Here is a 14,084-nt window from a genome sequence, read left to right on the forward strand (position 1 = left end):
TGGGTCCAAGCTGGCAGCCACAGCTTCTCTGGGTGGAAGAGCTTCTGGCTCCCAGCCCTTCCCTGCTCCAGCAGCTCGGTGCCAAGCACAGACGCAGGGTGCTTGATCCCACTGCCCTGGCACCCACAGAGAGCCTGAGCATCCTCCTGTTGGAGTCCTCCTTGTAGTCACCGTTAAGTAACTCTCTGCTTGTCGACGTGGGTGAAGGTCACGCATCCAACCCCGTCCTGCGCGTGACTTTCCTCAACGGTGCCATGATTCCATCACTGGGGAATGGTGGAATCGTTCCCAGACCGCTCCTCGGAGGTTTCCTCTCCATGTACGTTTGGGATTCTTTGGAAGCGGTTCACAGCTGTCTGCTTAAAATGGTCCTGTACTTCATCACAGTGCTGAGGAGGAGGCTGAGCAGCAGCTGAGGCCGGGACAGCCTTGGGCACTCGTGCCCATCCTGGCAGCGATGTCAGTGCCAGATCTGGCAGGTTTAATCCCGAGGTTTCCATGTGTGCTGCATCCAGGGCTGTTTCCCCATGGAGAGGTTTCTCCTCACCCGCAGCATGTGGAGGGAGCACTGCCCCGGGCGTTGCTTCCCAAGCCTGCCCATCCCTTTGGGCTCTGTGTCCTAGCACACAACCTCAGCGCGGCATAAACCCATTCCCAAGCAGCCACCAGCAGCCTGGGATCTGCCGGGCCCCTGAGATTCCCGGGATTCAATCGCAGCACCTGGAATTTGCAGGGACCATCGGGATGCAGGAACTCGATCCAGCCCCTCCTCAGCAGAGGCTAGGCACCTCCGGCTGCTGCTGCTTCCCTGCTCCCAGGAGAAGTCTCCTTATCCCTTGGAATGGATCCCTTGGAATGGATCCCTTGGAATCCCCGCGGCTCTGGCTGGATCCAGAGTGCTGGGATCATGGCAGTGGGAGCCGAGCCCGCGCCTCTGCCCCAGTGAAGGGAATAGACCCTGCTCCAGGGCCGCTGGTGGTGGCTGTTGGAGGCGCAGGGACGTGTGGGGGTGTTCCGGGTGTCATCGCGGCTCCAGCCAGGATCAAGTTGGGAATTGCCAAGGTTCCGGTTGGGATCGAGCTGGGACTTGCCCTGGGCGCAGCCGGGATCAAACCGGGGATCACCGGAGTTTGGCATCACTGTGGGACCAAAGCCCCCATGGCAGGACACACGGCCCATCAGGTTCCGGGTGCTCGCCGGTGCTGTGCAGGAGCTGGGGCTGCTCCGGCCTTCATCCCGCCGAGGAAGAGCTGGGTGCGGACCTGCCGCTCCCCGCCGCCAGCCCACCCGCGCTAGGACCCGGCGGCGCCGCCGAGCGATGGGCGTGGCCTGGGGGCGTGGCCTCGCGCGCCTCCCTTCCCACAGTCCCGTTCTCCGCTTGCCCCTCCCCTTTGCCCACTCTCCCGTACCCCATTGGCCCGTCCTCCCCCGCGGGCCCTCCCACTTAGCGCTCATTGGCTGCCGCTCCCGTTGCCAGGAGACGCTCCCCCCCCCTTTCCGGTCCCCGTTCCAAGATGGCGGCCGCGGAGGAGGCCGAGGCGGCCACGGCGCTGGCGGCGCTGCTGGGCCCGGCCGCGGGTGCTGCGGCCCGGGCGGGGGCGGCCGAGGCGGCGCTGTCGCTGTCGGGCTCCGCGGCGGGGCGGCGGCTGCTGGCGGGGCAGCCCCGGCTGCTGGAGGCGCTGCTGGCGCTGGCGGCGGGGCCCGGCGCGGAGCCCGCCCGCTCGGCGCGGCGCTGCCTGCTCAACGTGTCCGCCGAGGCGGCGGCCCGCGGGGCGCTGCTGCCGGCGCTGCCCGCGCTGGTGCCGCTGGTGCCGGCCGGGCCGGTGTGCGGGCTCCTGGCCAACCTGAGCCGGGAGCGCGGCGGGGCGCGGGCCGTGCTGCGGGCGCTCGGCTCCCGCTGGGACGCGCTGCTGGAGGCGCTGGCGCAGCCGCGGCCGCCGCCGGAGCTGGGGCCGCTGCTCTGCAACCTCAGCCAGGTCCCCGAGGGGCGCCGCCGGCTCCTGGACCGCTCCCGGTAGGGCCGCGGGCGGGCACGGCTGGGGGGGGGGGGGACCCGGGGTGGTGTCCGCGGCCCGCTCTGACCGGCCCGGCCCGCAGGTGCGCGGTGCAGCGGCTCCTGCCCTTCACGCAGTACCCGCACTCCGCCGAGCACCGCCGCGGCATCGTGGGCGCGCTCCGCAACTGCTGCTTCGAGCACGGTGAGAGCCGGAACCGGGGAGCACGGGGCGGCTGCCGGCCCCCCTGCCCTCCCCTCCGGGTGCTGCCGGGCCCCCCTGCCCTCACCTCGGGGTGCTCCCGGGCTCTCTCATCCTCACCTGGGACCCCTGCCCTCCCCCAGGGTGTCCTGCCCTTATCCTGGAGCCCTGCTGGGGTCCCTGCCCTCACCCTGCCGCTCACCCGAGCCCCCTGCCCTCACCCTGGCGCTCACCCGAGCCCCCCTGCCCTCACCCTGCCGCTCACCCGAGCCCCCCTGCCCTCACCCTGGGGCCGTGCCGGTTCCTGCTGCCCCCACCCCGGCGGCCTTTGTGGGGCCATGGCCGTGGAGGAGCCGCCTCATCCCCCCCCACCCCCGGAGCGATGTCCCCCCCTTGGAGCGCCCAGCCAGGGCCTGGTGCTGAGGGGGAGCCCGGGCAGGAGCGCGGCCGTGGTGGCTGCCCTGACCCTGCCGTCCCCAGAGCACCACGAGTGGCTGCTGAGCGAGGCCGTGGACATCCTGCCCTTCCTGCTGCTGCCCCTGGCCGGGCCCGAGGACCTCCCGGAGCACGACATGGAGCGTAAGGGGGCTGGGGGAGCGGAAAGGGGGTGCTGGGGGAGCGGAAAGGGGGTGCTGGGGGAGCGGAAAGGGGGTGCTGGGGGAGCGGAAAGGGGGTGCTGGGGGAGCGGAAAGGGGCGCTGGGGGGGTCCCGGTGTCACCCGATGAGGGCGCCTGTCCCCAGGGCTGCCCCCGGACCTGCAGTACCTGCCCCAGGACAAGCAGCGGGAGGAGGAGCCCGACATTAGGAGGATGCTGCTGGAAGCCGTCATGTTGGTGGGTTCCTCTGGGCTGGGGCCAAGGGGGAAGGTGCTGCGGGGAGGTGATGGGTGCTCATGGGAGGTGATGGGTGCTCATGGGGGGTGATGGATCCTCACGGGGAGGTGATGGATCCTCGTGGGGGGTGATGGATCCCCATGGGAGGTGATGGATCCCCATGGGAGGTGATGGATCCCCATGGGAGGTGATGGATCCTCGTGGGGAGGTGATGGATCCTCGTGGGGAGGTGATGGATCCCCATGGGAGGTGATGGGTGCTCATGGGAGGTGATGGATCCCCATGGGGAGGTGATGGATCCCCATGGGGAGGTGATGGATCCTCATGGGAGGTGATGGATCCTCATGGGAGGTGATGGATCCCCAAGGGAGGTGATGGATCCCCAAGGGAGGTGATGGATCCCCAAGGGAGGTGATGGATCCTCATGGGGAGGTGATGGATCCTCATGGGGAGGTGATGGATCCCCATGGGAGGTGATGGATCCTCACGGGGAGGTGATGGATCCCCATGGGAGGTGATGGATCCTCATGGGGGGTGATGGATCCTCACGGGGAGGTGATGGATCCTCATGGGAGGTGATGGATCCTCATGGGGAGGTGATGGATCCTCATGGGAGGTGATGGATCCTCATGGGAGGTGATGGATCCTCGTGGGGAGGTGATGGATCCTCGTGGGGAGGTGATGGATCCTCGTGGGGAGGTGATGGATCCTCGTGGGGAGGTGATGGATCCCCAAGGGAGGTGATGGATCCCCATGGGAGGTGATGGATCCTCATGGGGGGTGATGGATCCTCATGGGGAGGTGATGGATCCCCATGGGAGGTGATGGGTGCTCATGGGAGGTGATGGATCCCCATGGGGAGGTGATGGATCCTCATGGGAGGTGATGGATCCTCATGGGAGGTGATGGATCCTCACGGGGAGGTGATGGATCCTCATGGGAGGTGATGGATCCCCATGGGAGGTGATGGATCCTCATGGGGAGGTGATGGATCCTCACGGGGAGGTGATGGATCCTCACGGGGAGGTGATGGATCCTCACGGGGAGGTGATGGATCCTCATGGGGAGGTGATGGATCCTCGTGGGAGGTGATGGATCCCCATGGGAGGTGATGGATCCTCGTGGGGAGGTGATGGATCCTCACGGGGAGGTGATGGATCCTCACGGGGAGGTGATGGATCCTCATGGGGAGGTGATGGATCCTCGTGGGAGGTGATGGATCCCCATGGGAGGTGATGGATCCTCATGGGGAGGTGATGGATCCTCATGGGAGGTGATGGATCCTCATGGGGAGGTGATGGATCCCCAGACACAGACACGGTGGGGCAGGGCAGTGCGTGGGGCTGGGTGTGGGGCTGTGAGTGGGGCTGGGTGCGGGGCTGTGAATGGGGCTGGGTGCGGGGGTTCCATCCTGCTCACCCAGCGCTGGTTTCTCCCCCCCCCAGCTGACGGCCACGGGGCCCGGGCGCCGCCGGGTGCGGGCCATGGGCACCTACGTGGTGCTGCGGGAGCTGCACGGCTGGGAGCGGCACCCCGGGGTGCGGGCGGCCTGCGAGCGCCTCCTGCAGGTGAGCGGCGGGACTGCACCCCCGGCGTGGGCCTTCCTCCCGCTCCTCATCCCCGGAGCCTTCCTGCCCCCTGCCCGGAGCCTTCCTGCCCCCTGCCCGGAGCCTTCCTCCTGCTCTGCCACCTGGAGCCTTCCTCTTCCTCACCCCCCTGGAGCCTTCCTCTTCCTCGCCCTCCTGGAGCCTTCCTCTTCCTCACCCCCTCACCCTCCTGGAGCCTTCCTCTTCCTCACCCCCTCACCCTCCTGGAGCCTTCCTCTTCCTCCCCTCCTCACCCTCCTGGAGCCTTCCTCTTCCTCCCCCCCTCACCCTCCTGGAGCCTTCCTCTTCCTCACCCCCTCGCCCTCCTGGAGCCTTCCTCTTCCTCACCCACTCACCCCCCTGGAGCCTTCCTCTTCCTCACCCCCTCTCCCCTGGAGCCTTCCTCTTCCTCACCCCCCTGGAGCCTTCCTCCCCCCCTCACCCTCCTGGAGCCTTCCTCTTCCTCACCCCCTCTCCCCTGGAGCCTTCCTCTTCCTCACCCCTTCACCCTCCTGGAGCCTTCCTCTTCCTCACCCTCCTGGAGCCTTCCTCTTCCTCACTCCCTCACCCTCCTGGAGCCTTCCTCTTCCTCACCCTCCTGGAGCCTTCCTCTTCCTCACCCTCCTGGAGCCTTCCTCTTCCTCACCCCCTCAACCCCCTGGAGCCTTCCTCTTCCTCCCCTCCTCACCCCCCTGGAGCCTTCCTCTTCCTCCCCTCCTCACCCTCCTGGAGCCTTCCTCTTCCTCACCCACTCACCCTCCTGGAGCCTTCCTCTTCCTCACCCACTCACCCCCCCTGGACCCTTCCTCCCCCCCTCACCCTCCTGCAGCCTTCCTCTTCCTCACCCTTCTGGAGCCTTCCTCTTCCTCCCCCCTCACCCTCCCCCTGGAGCCTTCCTCTTCCTCACCCTTCTGGAGCCTTCCTCTTCCTCACCCTTCTGGAGCCTTCCTCTTCCTCACCCTCCTGGAGCCTTCCTCTTCCTCCCCCCTCACCCTCCCCCTGGAGCCTTCCTCTTCCTCACCCTCCTGCAGCCTTCCTCTTCCTCACCCTTCTGGAGCCTTCCTCTTCCTCACCCTCCTGGAGCCTTCCTCGCCCTTCCTGAGCCTTCCTCCTCCTCTGTTCCATAGGTGCTGATCGGGGACGAGCCGCCCCCGGGCATGGAGAACCTGCTCGAGGTGAACGTCCCGGAGGAGGTGGAGCAGCAGCTCCAGCGCCTGGACCGGGAGGAAGAGGAGCAGCGGTGGTGGGAGGAGGACCGGGAGCAGGAGTGGGACCGGGAGCGGGACCGGGAGCCACAAGGGTCCCCCCGGTGACACTGGGTCACCCTCAGCATCCCTTGGGGTGACAACGTGGGGACCCCTCTTTGGGCTCCTGCAGGGCAGGGCCCCCCCTTTGCCCCCTCTGATGGGGTGAGGCTGCAGTGGGGGTCAGGAAGGGGCTGGTGCCCCCTGCCCAGCGCTGTGGGGCTGGGCCCCCACATCTGGACCCACACAACGTGCCTTGAGGAATAAAAGGTTTCCAGCCCCAGCCCACCGTGAAGCCCCTTGTGATGTCCCTCATCCCCCCTCCCTCGCCGCCCCCCAGCAGCCCCATGGCGTCCGGCTGTGCCCCACAGCTCTGGGGGGGACTCCATAGGAGGGAGCTGGGGTCCAAGGAGCACCCGCTGGGGGGGGACAGGACCCTGTGTGCAGGACACCCCATGTGGGATGGGGTCCCCCTGGTGAGCGCTGTTCGCTGGGGTCAGGGGGGAGCGGGCTCCATGTGGGGTGCGGCTCTGTGGGCACCCAGGATGAGCAGTGTGCCCCACATGTGCCCCCCACGTCCACACTGCCCTTGGGGCTCAGCACCCATGATGGGACCCACCTTGGGGCATGCCAAGAGCTGGGGGAAGTGACTCCCTCCCCATATCAGGGTACCCGAGGGGAGATGGGGTGGGGGGTCCCATCTATGGGACACCGCTGGGTGGGGGTCTTGGATGGGGTGCAGTCTGCAGGGCACCCATGGGTGGGGGTCCCCACTATGGGACAGAGCTGGGTGCAAGTCTTGGGTGCCATGGCTGAACCTGGGTTGGGGTCCCTGTGTGTAGGACACCCATGGGTAGCATGTCGTGACCCTTTGGGGGCTCAGTGTTGGGGTCCCCATCTGTGGGACACCGCTGGGTGGGGGTCTTGGATGGGGTGCAGTCTGCAGGGCACCCATGGGTGGGGGTCCCCACTATGGGACAGAGCTGGGTGCAAGTCTTGGGTGCCATGGCTGAACCTGGGTTGGGGTCCCTGTGTGTAGGACACCCACGGGTAGCATGTCGTGACCCTTTGGGGGCTCAGTGTTGGGGTCCCCATCTATGGGACACCGCTGGGTGGGGGTCTTGGATGGGGTGCAGTCTGCAGGGCACCCATGGGTGGGGGTCCCCACTATGGGACAGAGCTGGGTGCAAGTCTTGGGTGCCATGGCTGAACCTGGGTGGGGGTCCCTGTGTGTAGGACACCCACGGGTAGCATGTCGTGACCCTTTGGGGGCTCAGTGTTGGGGTCCCCATCTATGGGACACCGCTGCGTGGGGTCTTCACGGGGCTGGGGACCCCCATTTGCATGATGTGGGTCTTTTGTCGACGGGGCTCAGTACCTTGGATAAGGGTTCCCCATTGTGTGACAGCCATGGGATGGGGGTCAGGGCTGTCTGGGGGGGTCCCCTTGATGGGTATGGAAGGGCCTTTTTGGGGGTCCCTATTGTGGGGCCCCCCCCTATAACCCCGCAGTCCCCAATGGGTGCAATGCCGTTCAGGCCCGCTAGGGAGCGCTGGTGGCGCGGTCCCCGCGCCACCAGCGCTCCCTAGCGGACCTGAACGGCATTACACCCGTGCGCAGTGGGCGTGGCTACGTAAAGGGGCGTGGCCAGCGCACCCCGGAAGCCCCGTCGAGCACCGAGCGGTGAGTGCGGGTCCCGGTGTTGCGGTGGTGGTGGTGGGGGGGAAACGGGAGGGTCCATTTGTGGGGTGCGTTAAACCCCTATGGGGTTGGGGTTGGGGGGGGCAAGGCCAACCCCGGTGCTGCCGCCCCATAACCGGAGCTACCGGTGACCCATAGTGTGGGGGGGGGGGCGAGGCTGCTGCATCCTTGTCCCGGTTCGATGCCTCCCCCCCCTCCGGTTTGGGGCTCTCGCGGTGTCCCGGTGTGGGGTGAAGATGAATGCGTGTTAATGGGGCACACACACCCCCCCCCCCCCGTATTTACCACATGGAGGGGGGGGATTGGGGTCATGGGTCCGTTAATCCCGGTGGGAACGCGATGGGCATGGTTGGAAGGGGAAGGAAACGTGCTTGGGCAAGGTCAACCCCTTGGTCACCCACTTGGCCACCCCTTTGGCCACCCCTTTGGCCACCCTCTTGGCCCCCCCTTTGGCCGTCCCCTTGGCCAACCTCCTTGACCACCCCTTTGGCCACCCTCTTGGCCACCCCTTTGGCCACCCCTTTGGCCAACCTCCTGTCCAACCTCCTTGACCCCTTTGGCCATCCCCTTGGCCGTCCCCTTGGCCAACCTCCTTGGCCACCCCTTTGGCCATCCCCTTGACCACCTCTTTGGCCAACCTCTTGGCCACCATCCTTGACCGCCTCTTTGGCCAATCTCTTGGCCACCCTCTTGACCACCTCCTTCTCCACCCCTTTGGCCATGCTCTTGACCAACCTCTTGGCCAACCTCTTAACCATCCCCTTGGCCATCCCCTTGGCCAACCCCTTGTCCAGCTTCTTATCCAGCCCCTTGGCCCCCCCTTGACCAAGCTCTTGGCCATCCTTTTAACTAACCTCTTGGGCAACCCCTTTGTCAAGCTCTTGGCCATCCTCTTAACTAACCCCTTGGGCAACCCCTTTGTCAAGCTCTTGGCCATCCTCTTAACTAACCCCTTGGGCAACCTCTTGGCCACCCTTTTGCCACCCCCTTGACCAAGCTCTTGGCCAACCCCTTAACTATCCCCTTGGCCACCCCTTTGGCCACCCCCTTGACCAACATCTTGCCCACTTTGGGCCCAGCTGCCCGCGCTGGTGAGGGCCCCATAGGCAGAGCTGGGCTTGGGTCAGTGGGGAACCTCTTCAGTGCCCTCTCCCAAACCTTCCTTCACCAAACACCTGCCTGGGCTGGAGCTGGGGGGCGATGGGGGCTGAGCCGGGTGATGGGGGCTGAGCTGGGGGGCGATGGGGGCTGAGCCGGGTGATGGGGGCTGAGCTGGGTGATGGGGGCTGAGCTGGGCGATGGGGGCTGAGCTGGGTGATGGGGGCTGAGCTGGGTGATGGGGGCTGAGCCGGGTGATGGGGACTGAGCCGGATGATGGGGGCTGAGCTGGGGGGCGATGGGGGCTGAGCTGGGTGATGGGGGCTGAGCTGGGTCCTGTCCTCATGGGTGCTGGGAACTTCTCCTCCTCCCGTTTCCTCATGGGTTTGGAGACAACCATTGGGTGGGACCCCCAGCTCTTGCATTGTGAGGGGCTCAGTGATGGGGCCATCGCCCCCCATGGCCATCACCCCCCCATGGCCATTACCCCCCCATGGCCATTACCCCCCCATGGCCATCGCCCCCCATGGCCATCACCCCCCCATGGCCATTACCCCCCCATGGCCATTACCCCCCCATGGCCATCGCCCCCCATGGCCATCACCCCCCATGGCCATCACCCCCCATGGCCATCACCCCCCCATATGGCCATCACCCCCATGGCCATCACCCCCATGCTCAGCACCCCCATGGCCATCACCCCCCATGCTCAGCACCCCCATGGCCATCACCCCCCATGGCCATCACCCCCCATGGCCATCACCCCCCATGGCCATCACCCCCCCATGCTCAGCACCCCCTATGGCCATCACCCCCCATGGCCATCACCCCCCATGCTCAGCCCCCCCATGGCCATCACCCCCCATGCTCAGCACCCCCCATGGCCATCGCCCTGCGCTGGGTCCCGTTGCTGCCGTTGGGGTGCGCACCCCCCCCCCCCCCCCCCCCCCCGGTGCGATCCCCCCCGGTTCTCCTCATGGGATCCTCCCCCCTCGTGCAGGCTCCGGGCCCCACGCACCGGGAAGCGGCTCCCCCCGTCCCTAGGGCCGGGCCCGGATGGGAGCTCCGCTGCCCGCCCGCCTCGGGGACCCGGAGCCGTGGGGCTGCTCCTGCCCCTGCTGCTTCTCCCGAGCGCGGCGCGGCACCCGCTGAAGATAGGGACCCCCGGGATCCATCCCCACGGAGCCCCGCTGCTGCTGGGGACCCTGCGCACGCGGAGCATGATGGAGTCGCGCATCAGGCGTGAGTGCCGGGGGCTTGGGGGGCAGCCGGAGCCTGGCGATGGGAGCCGGGAGCCGTTTTGCCCCGGGGGTCGCAGCCTGGATCCCCCGCGGATGCTCCGCTGGAGCTCGTTTTAATCAGGGAACATTTGGGTGGTTTAATGAAGCCAGGGCAAGGGGCCGGGGGTCCCCTGGCGCCGCCTCACGTGGGTGCCAACGTGGCTGTGGCGGAGCAACTCCGCAGCCCCACGTGGAAAACGATGCCCCCCGATCCACATCCCATCCCATTGCCACCTCCGGCCGCCCGGAGCCATTCCCCTCATCCCGTCCCTGCCTCCCGTGTCCCAAAGTCCCTCTCCCGGCTTCCTGCGGCCCCTCCGGGCACCGGAGCTGCTGGAGGGTCCAGCCCAGGAGGAGGCAGCGCCAAGAAGGGCTCCAAAAGGATTCTGGAGCGGCCGTTAGGGACTGCCCTGGGTGCAGCAGGGAGTTAACTGGAGCTGGAACCTTCCTCCTTGCCTGGCTTTAACTGGGTTGGAGCCTTGAGCTGCTGCGAGGGCTGGAGCGGCTCTGCCCTGGAAGGGAAGGCTCCTGAAGGGGAGAGCTGAGAGCAGCTCCAGTGCCTGAAGGGGCTGCAGGGAGCCTTGGGACAAGGGAGGCAGGGATGGGAGGAGGAGGAAGAGGGAAGAGTTGATGGGAGCTTGGGGAGTTCTTCCCCATGGAAGGGGTTGAAGGGAGAGGTTTGGGATGCTCCATCCCTGGCAGTGCTCAAGGGCAGGGTGGACACAGGGGCTCGGAGCACCCTGCTCCAGGGGAAGGGGTCCCTGCCCATGGCAGTGGCTGGAATTGGATCAGCTTTAAGGTCCCTTCCTCCCACCCCATTCCGTGGTTCCTCGATGGTGTCTGTTCACCCTCAGAGAGCTTCATCCAGTGCTGGGGCCCACCCGATGGCCATGGGGCTCCTCCAGCCCCTCCAGGCCATGCCCGTGGTGGGTCTCCTGCTGCGTCAGCCCTCCTGAACCGGTGCCAGCCCTGCTCGGAGCCCTCAGTGGGGTAAACCCTAGAGGCAGGTTCACCTTGGAATGATGCTGAGCGGGGTCTGCAGCCCCGCAGGGACCAGCCTGGTTTGAGGGATGCTGTGGAGCAAGCCCTCGGCACCCAGGGATGGGCTCGGGGCAGCGGAGCCTGGAGCAGGGCTTGGTGGGAGCTGCTTGGGGCGGCCCCATGGGGGGACACCAGAGCCCGATGGGGCCGCTCGGGGGCCGTCAGCGCGGCGCTTGGGGCTCAGCCCCGTGCCTCGCTCAGGGCTCGCCACGACGCTGATGGACGCCACGACGGACAAGGCCCCGCAGGTGCAGGAGCAGATCTACAGCGCGCTCTGCTCGCTGGGCGCCGCGGAGCCCGAGGAGCTCCTGCACTGCTGCGACGAGTACCTGCGGCAGCACGACAAGGTGGGAGCGCGCCCGCTGCAGCGGAGGCGGGGGGCACACGCAGCACGTGGGGCTGCCCCATCGCTGCAGGGCTCGAGGCTGGGGTGGACGCGGCGGCTCCAGGGCAGGGAGGGGGTCCCCGGCCGGGGTTGGTGCTGGAGCAGCTTTAAGCCCCCTTCATCCCAACCCATCCCACGGCTCCGTCAAGCGACGGCGCTGGTCCCGTTGTGGAGGAGCGGGGTGGTGGCGTTGCCTTTCCCTGCCTGGCGGAGGTGGCAGCGCTCTCCTGCCTGCTCTCCCTCCCCTCCAGCTGGCCTACCCGCACCGGGTCATCATCCTGAAGGCCATGGAGACCGTGGTGAAGAACAGCATCGCCCTCCTGGACAAAAGCACGGCGAAGGTGGTCATCTTCCTGGCCTCCAGCGAGATGACCAAGTCAAAGGTAGGGCCTGGGACCTGCTGCTCCTCCTCTTGCTTGCGCTCTTTCTGCTGCTCCCAGTGGGCGCTGTGGGTCTGGGCTGCCCCGCTGGAGCTGTGACTGGTCCCCTTTCCCAGGGGGAAGCCCTTGGGGTGGCGGAGGGAGCAGGGGATGGGCGATGTTCTCCTCCCTGGGGGGGAGATGAGGGTGGTTTGGCTGATGGCTCGGTCCAGCGCAGCACCCACACGCCCTACATGGAATGTGGGTGCTGAAAGGGACCGGGGGAGGCTGGTGGGAGGTCGAGCGGGATGAGGCTGGCTTGGAGCAAGCTGCCCTAGGGGCAGGGCTTGGGGCTGGGGGAGCTTTGAGGCCTCTTCCATCCCAGCCCATTCCACGGTGCCGGGCGCAGCGTGCCCTGAGCTGCGTCCCCCCTGCGCACAGGACGTGGTCCGGGACTGGCAGCAGGCAGCCAGCAGCGTGCTGGTGGCCGTGGGGCAGCGCTTCATCAACAAGGTGATGGAGGAGGTGCTCACCAAGTTCCAGCCGGGGATCCTGCCCCACTACTTCGTCCTGCAGACCTTTGCCGACCTCTCCGTGTCCAACGGTGAGCCAGGGTCCTGCCCCCCCTCTCCGTGGGGTGCCTGCTCTGGGGGTGACGGGCGCTCGCTCCAGGCAGGATGGGGGGGATGCGGTGCTGTGCCCGGGTGGGACTGGGGACACTGGGAACGCACCGTGCAGCGCGGGGGGACAGCAGAGCTGGGGCTGAGCTCCTCAGTGTGCTCCTGCTTAAAAGGCTGCTGGAGCTGCTGGCCTCATCCGTGGGGAGTTCCGGAGCCGCTGGAGCCAGGCCGGATGAGGCCATGGGGCTGGAGCAGCTCTGCCCTGGAGCCAGGCTGGGGAAGAGAAGGGGAGAGCTGAGAGCAGCTCCAGTGCCTGAAGGGGCTGCAGGGAGCCTTGGGACAAGGGAGGCAGGGATGGGAGGAGGAGGAAGAGGGAAGAGTTGATGGGAGCTTGGGGAGTTCTTCCCCATGGCAGGGGTTGAAGGGAGAGGTTTGGGATGCTCCATCCCTGGCAGTGCTCAAGGGCAGCTTGGACACAGGGGCTCAGAGCACCCTGCTCCAGGGGAAGGGGATGGGGTTGGAGCTGGAGGAGCTTTGAGGTCCCTTCCTCCCAACCCATCCCATGGCTCTGCATGGCCAGGCCGGGCTCTTGCCTCCAGCAGGACTCTCCGGGGCTGTTGGCATCTCCCGCACGGCACCGCTGGGCTCCTGCCTGCACGGTGCTGGGATTCCTGGGGGCCAGGGCCCTGCAGAGCAGCTCCTGTCCCTGTGTGTGCTCAGGGGCCTCTCCCGCTTCCCCCCCAGTGTTTGGCATGGTGCCTTTCCTCAACTCCATCCTCGGGACGATGCTGCCCATGCTGGCGATGGCCAAGCAGGACCACATGAAGGCTGTCTTCTGCTATGGTAACGTTCTGCTGCCCTGGTCTCGGATGCGCCCTGAGGAGCGTGTTCCTCTCCCTGGGGAAGGAGGGGATGTGGATGTCAATGGGAACACTGAGGGACGCCTGGGAGCAGCCTGGCTCCCCAGCTCCAGGTCACTGGGATCCAGCCGAGCCCTCCTCCATCTCCTACCTGATCCCAGTCGCTCCATGGGGGAGCTGGTGCGGGGATGCTCGATGTGGGGGTGTCCCGATGGGGAAGCTGGGATGTGCTGCAGGGGACCCTGCCTGCCCCTTTGCGGCCGTGGGCCTCGGCCCTTGGGCAGCGTGATTCCTGGTGGGAGCTGTGGGGCAGGCGGGATGTGGTGCTGCCGGCTCAGCCCTTACCCACATCGCTTCTGGGGGTGATGCTTGTGAGGGCTGATGGGGTGCCCCCGCCTCCAGCCTGCGCTTCCTGCGGGGCTCAAGGAGCAGCCCCAGCATGGATGGAGCCAGCCCCTGTGCTGCTGGGTGTCCCTTGGGCTCCAGCCGGAGCTGCTTCACCAGCCCCAGGCCATGGGGGGGGTCCTGGCCCTGCTGCCTTGGTGCTTGCTCCCGGGTGGGATGTGCAGTGAGAGCATCGGGGGCTCATCCGTCCCCAGGGAGCCGGTGCTGGCCCCGAGCTGCTGGGGCAGTGACACCGGAGGGAAGGGCTGGGATCAGGGGGGGCTGCACAGGCTGGAGAGGTGGGAACGTCCCGGGGCTCAGCCAGGCCAAGGGCAAGGTCCTGGGGGTGGGAACGGAGCCCGGAGGGGGTCAGGTGCTGGGGTGAGCCGGGCACCCCCTGCACCCCTCTGCCGCATCAGTCCCTGGTGTTCCGTGATGCCGGGGGCTGCCCCCTCCAGCCCTCCCCATAGCCTGAGCCGTGGGGGGAAACGGGGGCTG

At 67.1% G+C, this 14,084-nt stretch overlaps 2 protein-coding genes and 1 long non-coding RNA gene across 4 annotated transcripts in view; all 3 read left to right on the plus strand.

Annotated features, from left to right (window-relative positions):
* The first annotated feature begins 1,514 nt into the window (after positions 1 to 1,514).
* HGH1 (HGH1 homolog) lies at positions 1,515 to 5,927 on the plus strand. The gene is made up of 6 exons (XM_062634648.1): positions 1,515 to 2,014; positions 2,098 to 2,198; positions 2,676 to 2,774; positions 2,937 to 3,028; positions 4,474 to 4,596; positions 5,742 to 5,927. Exons 1-6 carry the CDS (start codon positions 1,515 to 1,517, stop codon positions 5,925 to 5,927), a joined length of 1,101 nt encoding a protein of 366 aa, XP_062490632.1.
* Positions 3,036 to 4,330, plus strand: LOC134171985 (uncharacterized). The gene is made up of 3 exons (XR_009967798.1): positions 3,036 to 3,074; positions 3,136 to 3,910; positions 4,076 to 4,330. It is a non-coding gene; the product is annotated as an uncharacterized LOC134171985 (long non-coding RNA).
* Positions 5,928 to 9,849: 3,922 nt separating the features above from the next.
* MROH1 (maestro heat like repeat family member 1) overlaps positions 9,850 to 14,084 on the plus strand; it is a 67,463-nt gene continuing 63,228 nt past the window's right edge. For both annotated transcript variants that reach the window (XM_062634654.1, XM_062634655.1), the window contains exons 1-5: positions 9,850 to 9,899; positions 11,180 to 11,325; positions 11,615 to 11,746; positions 12,164 to 12,326; positions 13,087 to 13,185. In XM_062634654.1, coding sequence (XP_062490638.1) covers positions 9,878 to 9,899; positions 11,180 to 11,325; positions 11,615 to 11,746; positions 12,164 to 12,326; positions 13,087 to 13,185 — 562 coding nt within the window. In that variant the 5' untranslated portion in view covers positions 9,850 to 9,877. The remainder of the gene's footprint in view (positions 9,900 to 11,179; positions 11,326 to 11,614; positions 11,747 to 12,163; positions 12,327 to 13,086; positions 13,186 to 14,084) is intronic.

Source organism: Pezoporus occidentalis, unplaced genomic scaffold, assembly GCF_034315485.1.
Source record: "Pezoporus occidentalis ecotype Australia unplaced genomic scaffold, CSIRO_AGI_Poc_V1 ctg433, whole genome shotgun sequence".
In the NCBI taxonomy this organism is placed as follows: Eukaryota; Metazoa; Chordata; class Aves; order Psittaciformes; family Psittacidae; genus Pezoporus; species Pezoporus occidentalis.

Bases quoted from the DNA above. Each gene is read 5' to 3' on its own strand.
- HGH1 (XM_062634648.1), top strand. From the start codon at position 1,515: ATGGCGGCCGCGGAGGAGGCCGAGGCGGCCACGGCGCTGGCGGCGCTG. The intron at 2,015-2,097 runs GTAGGGCCGCGG...CCCGGCCCGCAG, and splicing joins CGGCTCCTGGACCGCTCCCG to GTGCGCGGTGCAGCGGCTCC. The intron at 2,775-2,936 runs GTAAGGGGGCTG...GCCTGTCCCCAG, and splicing joins CCCGGAGCACGACATGGAGC to GGCTGCCCCCGGACCTGCAG.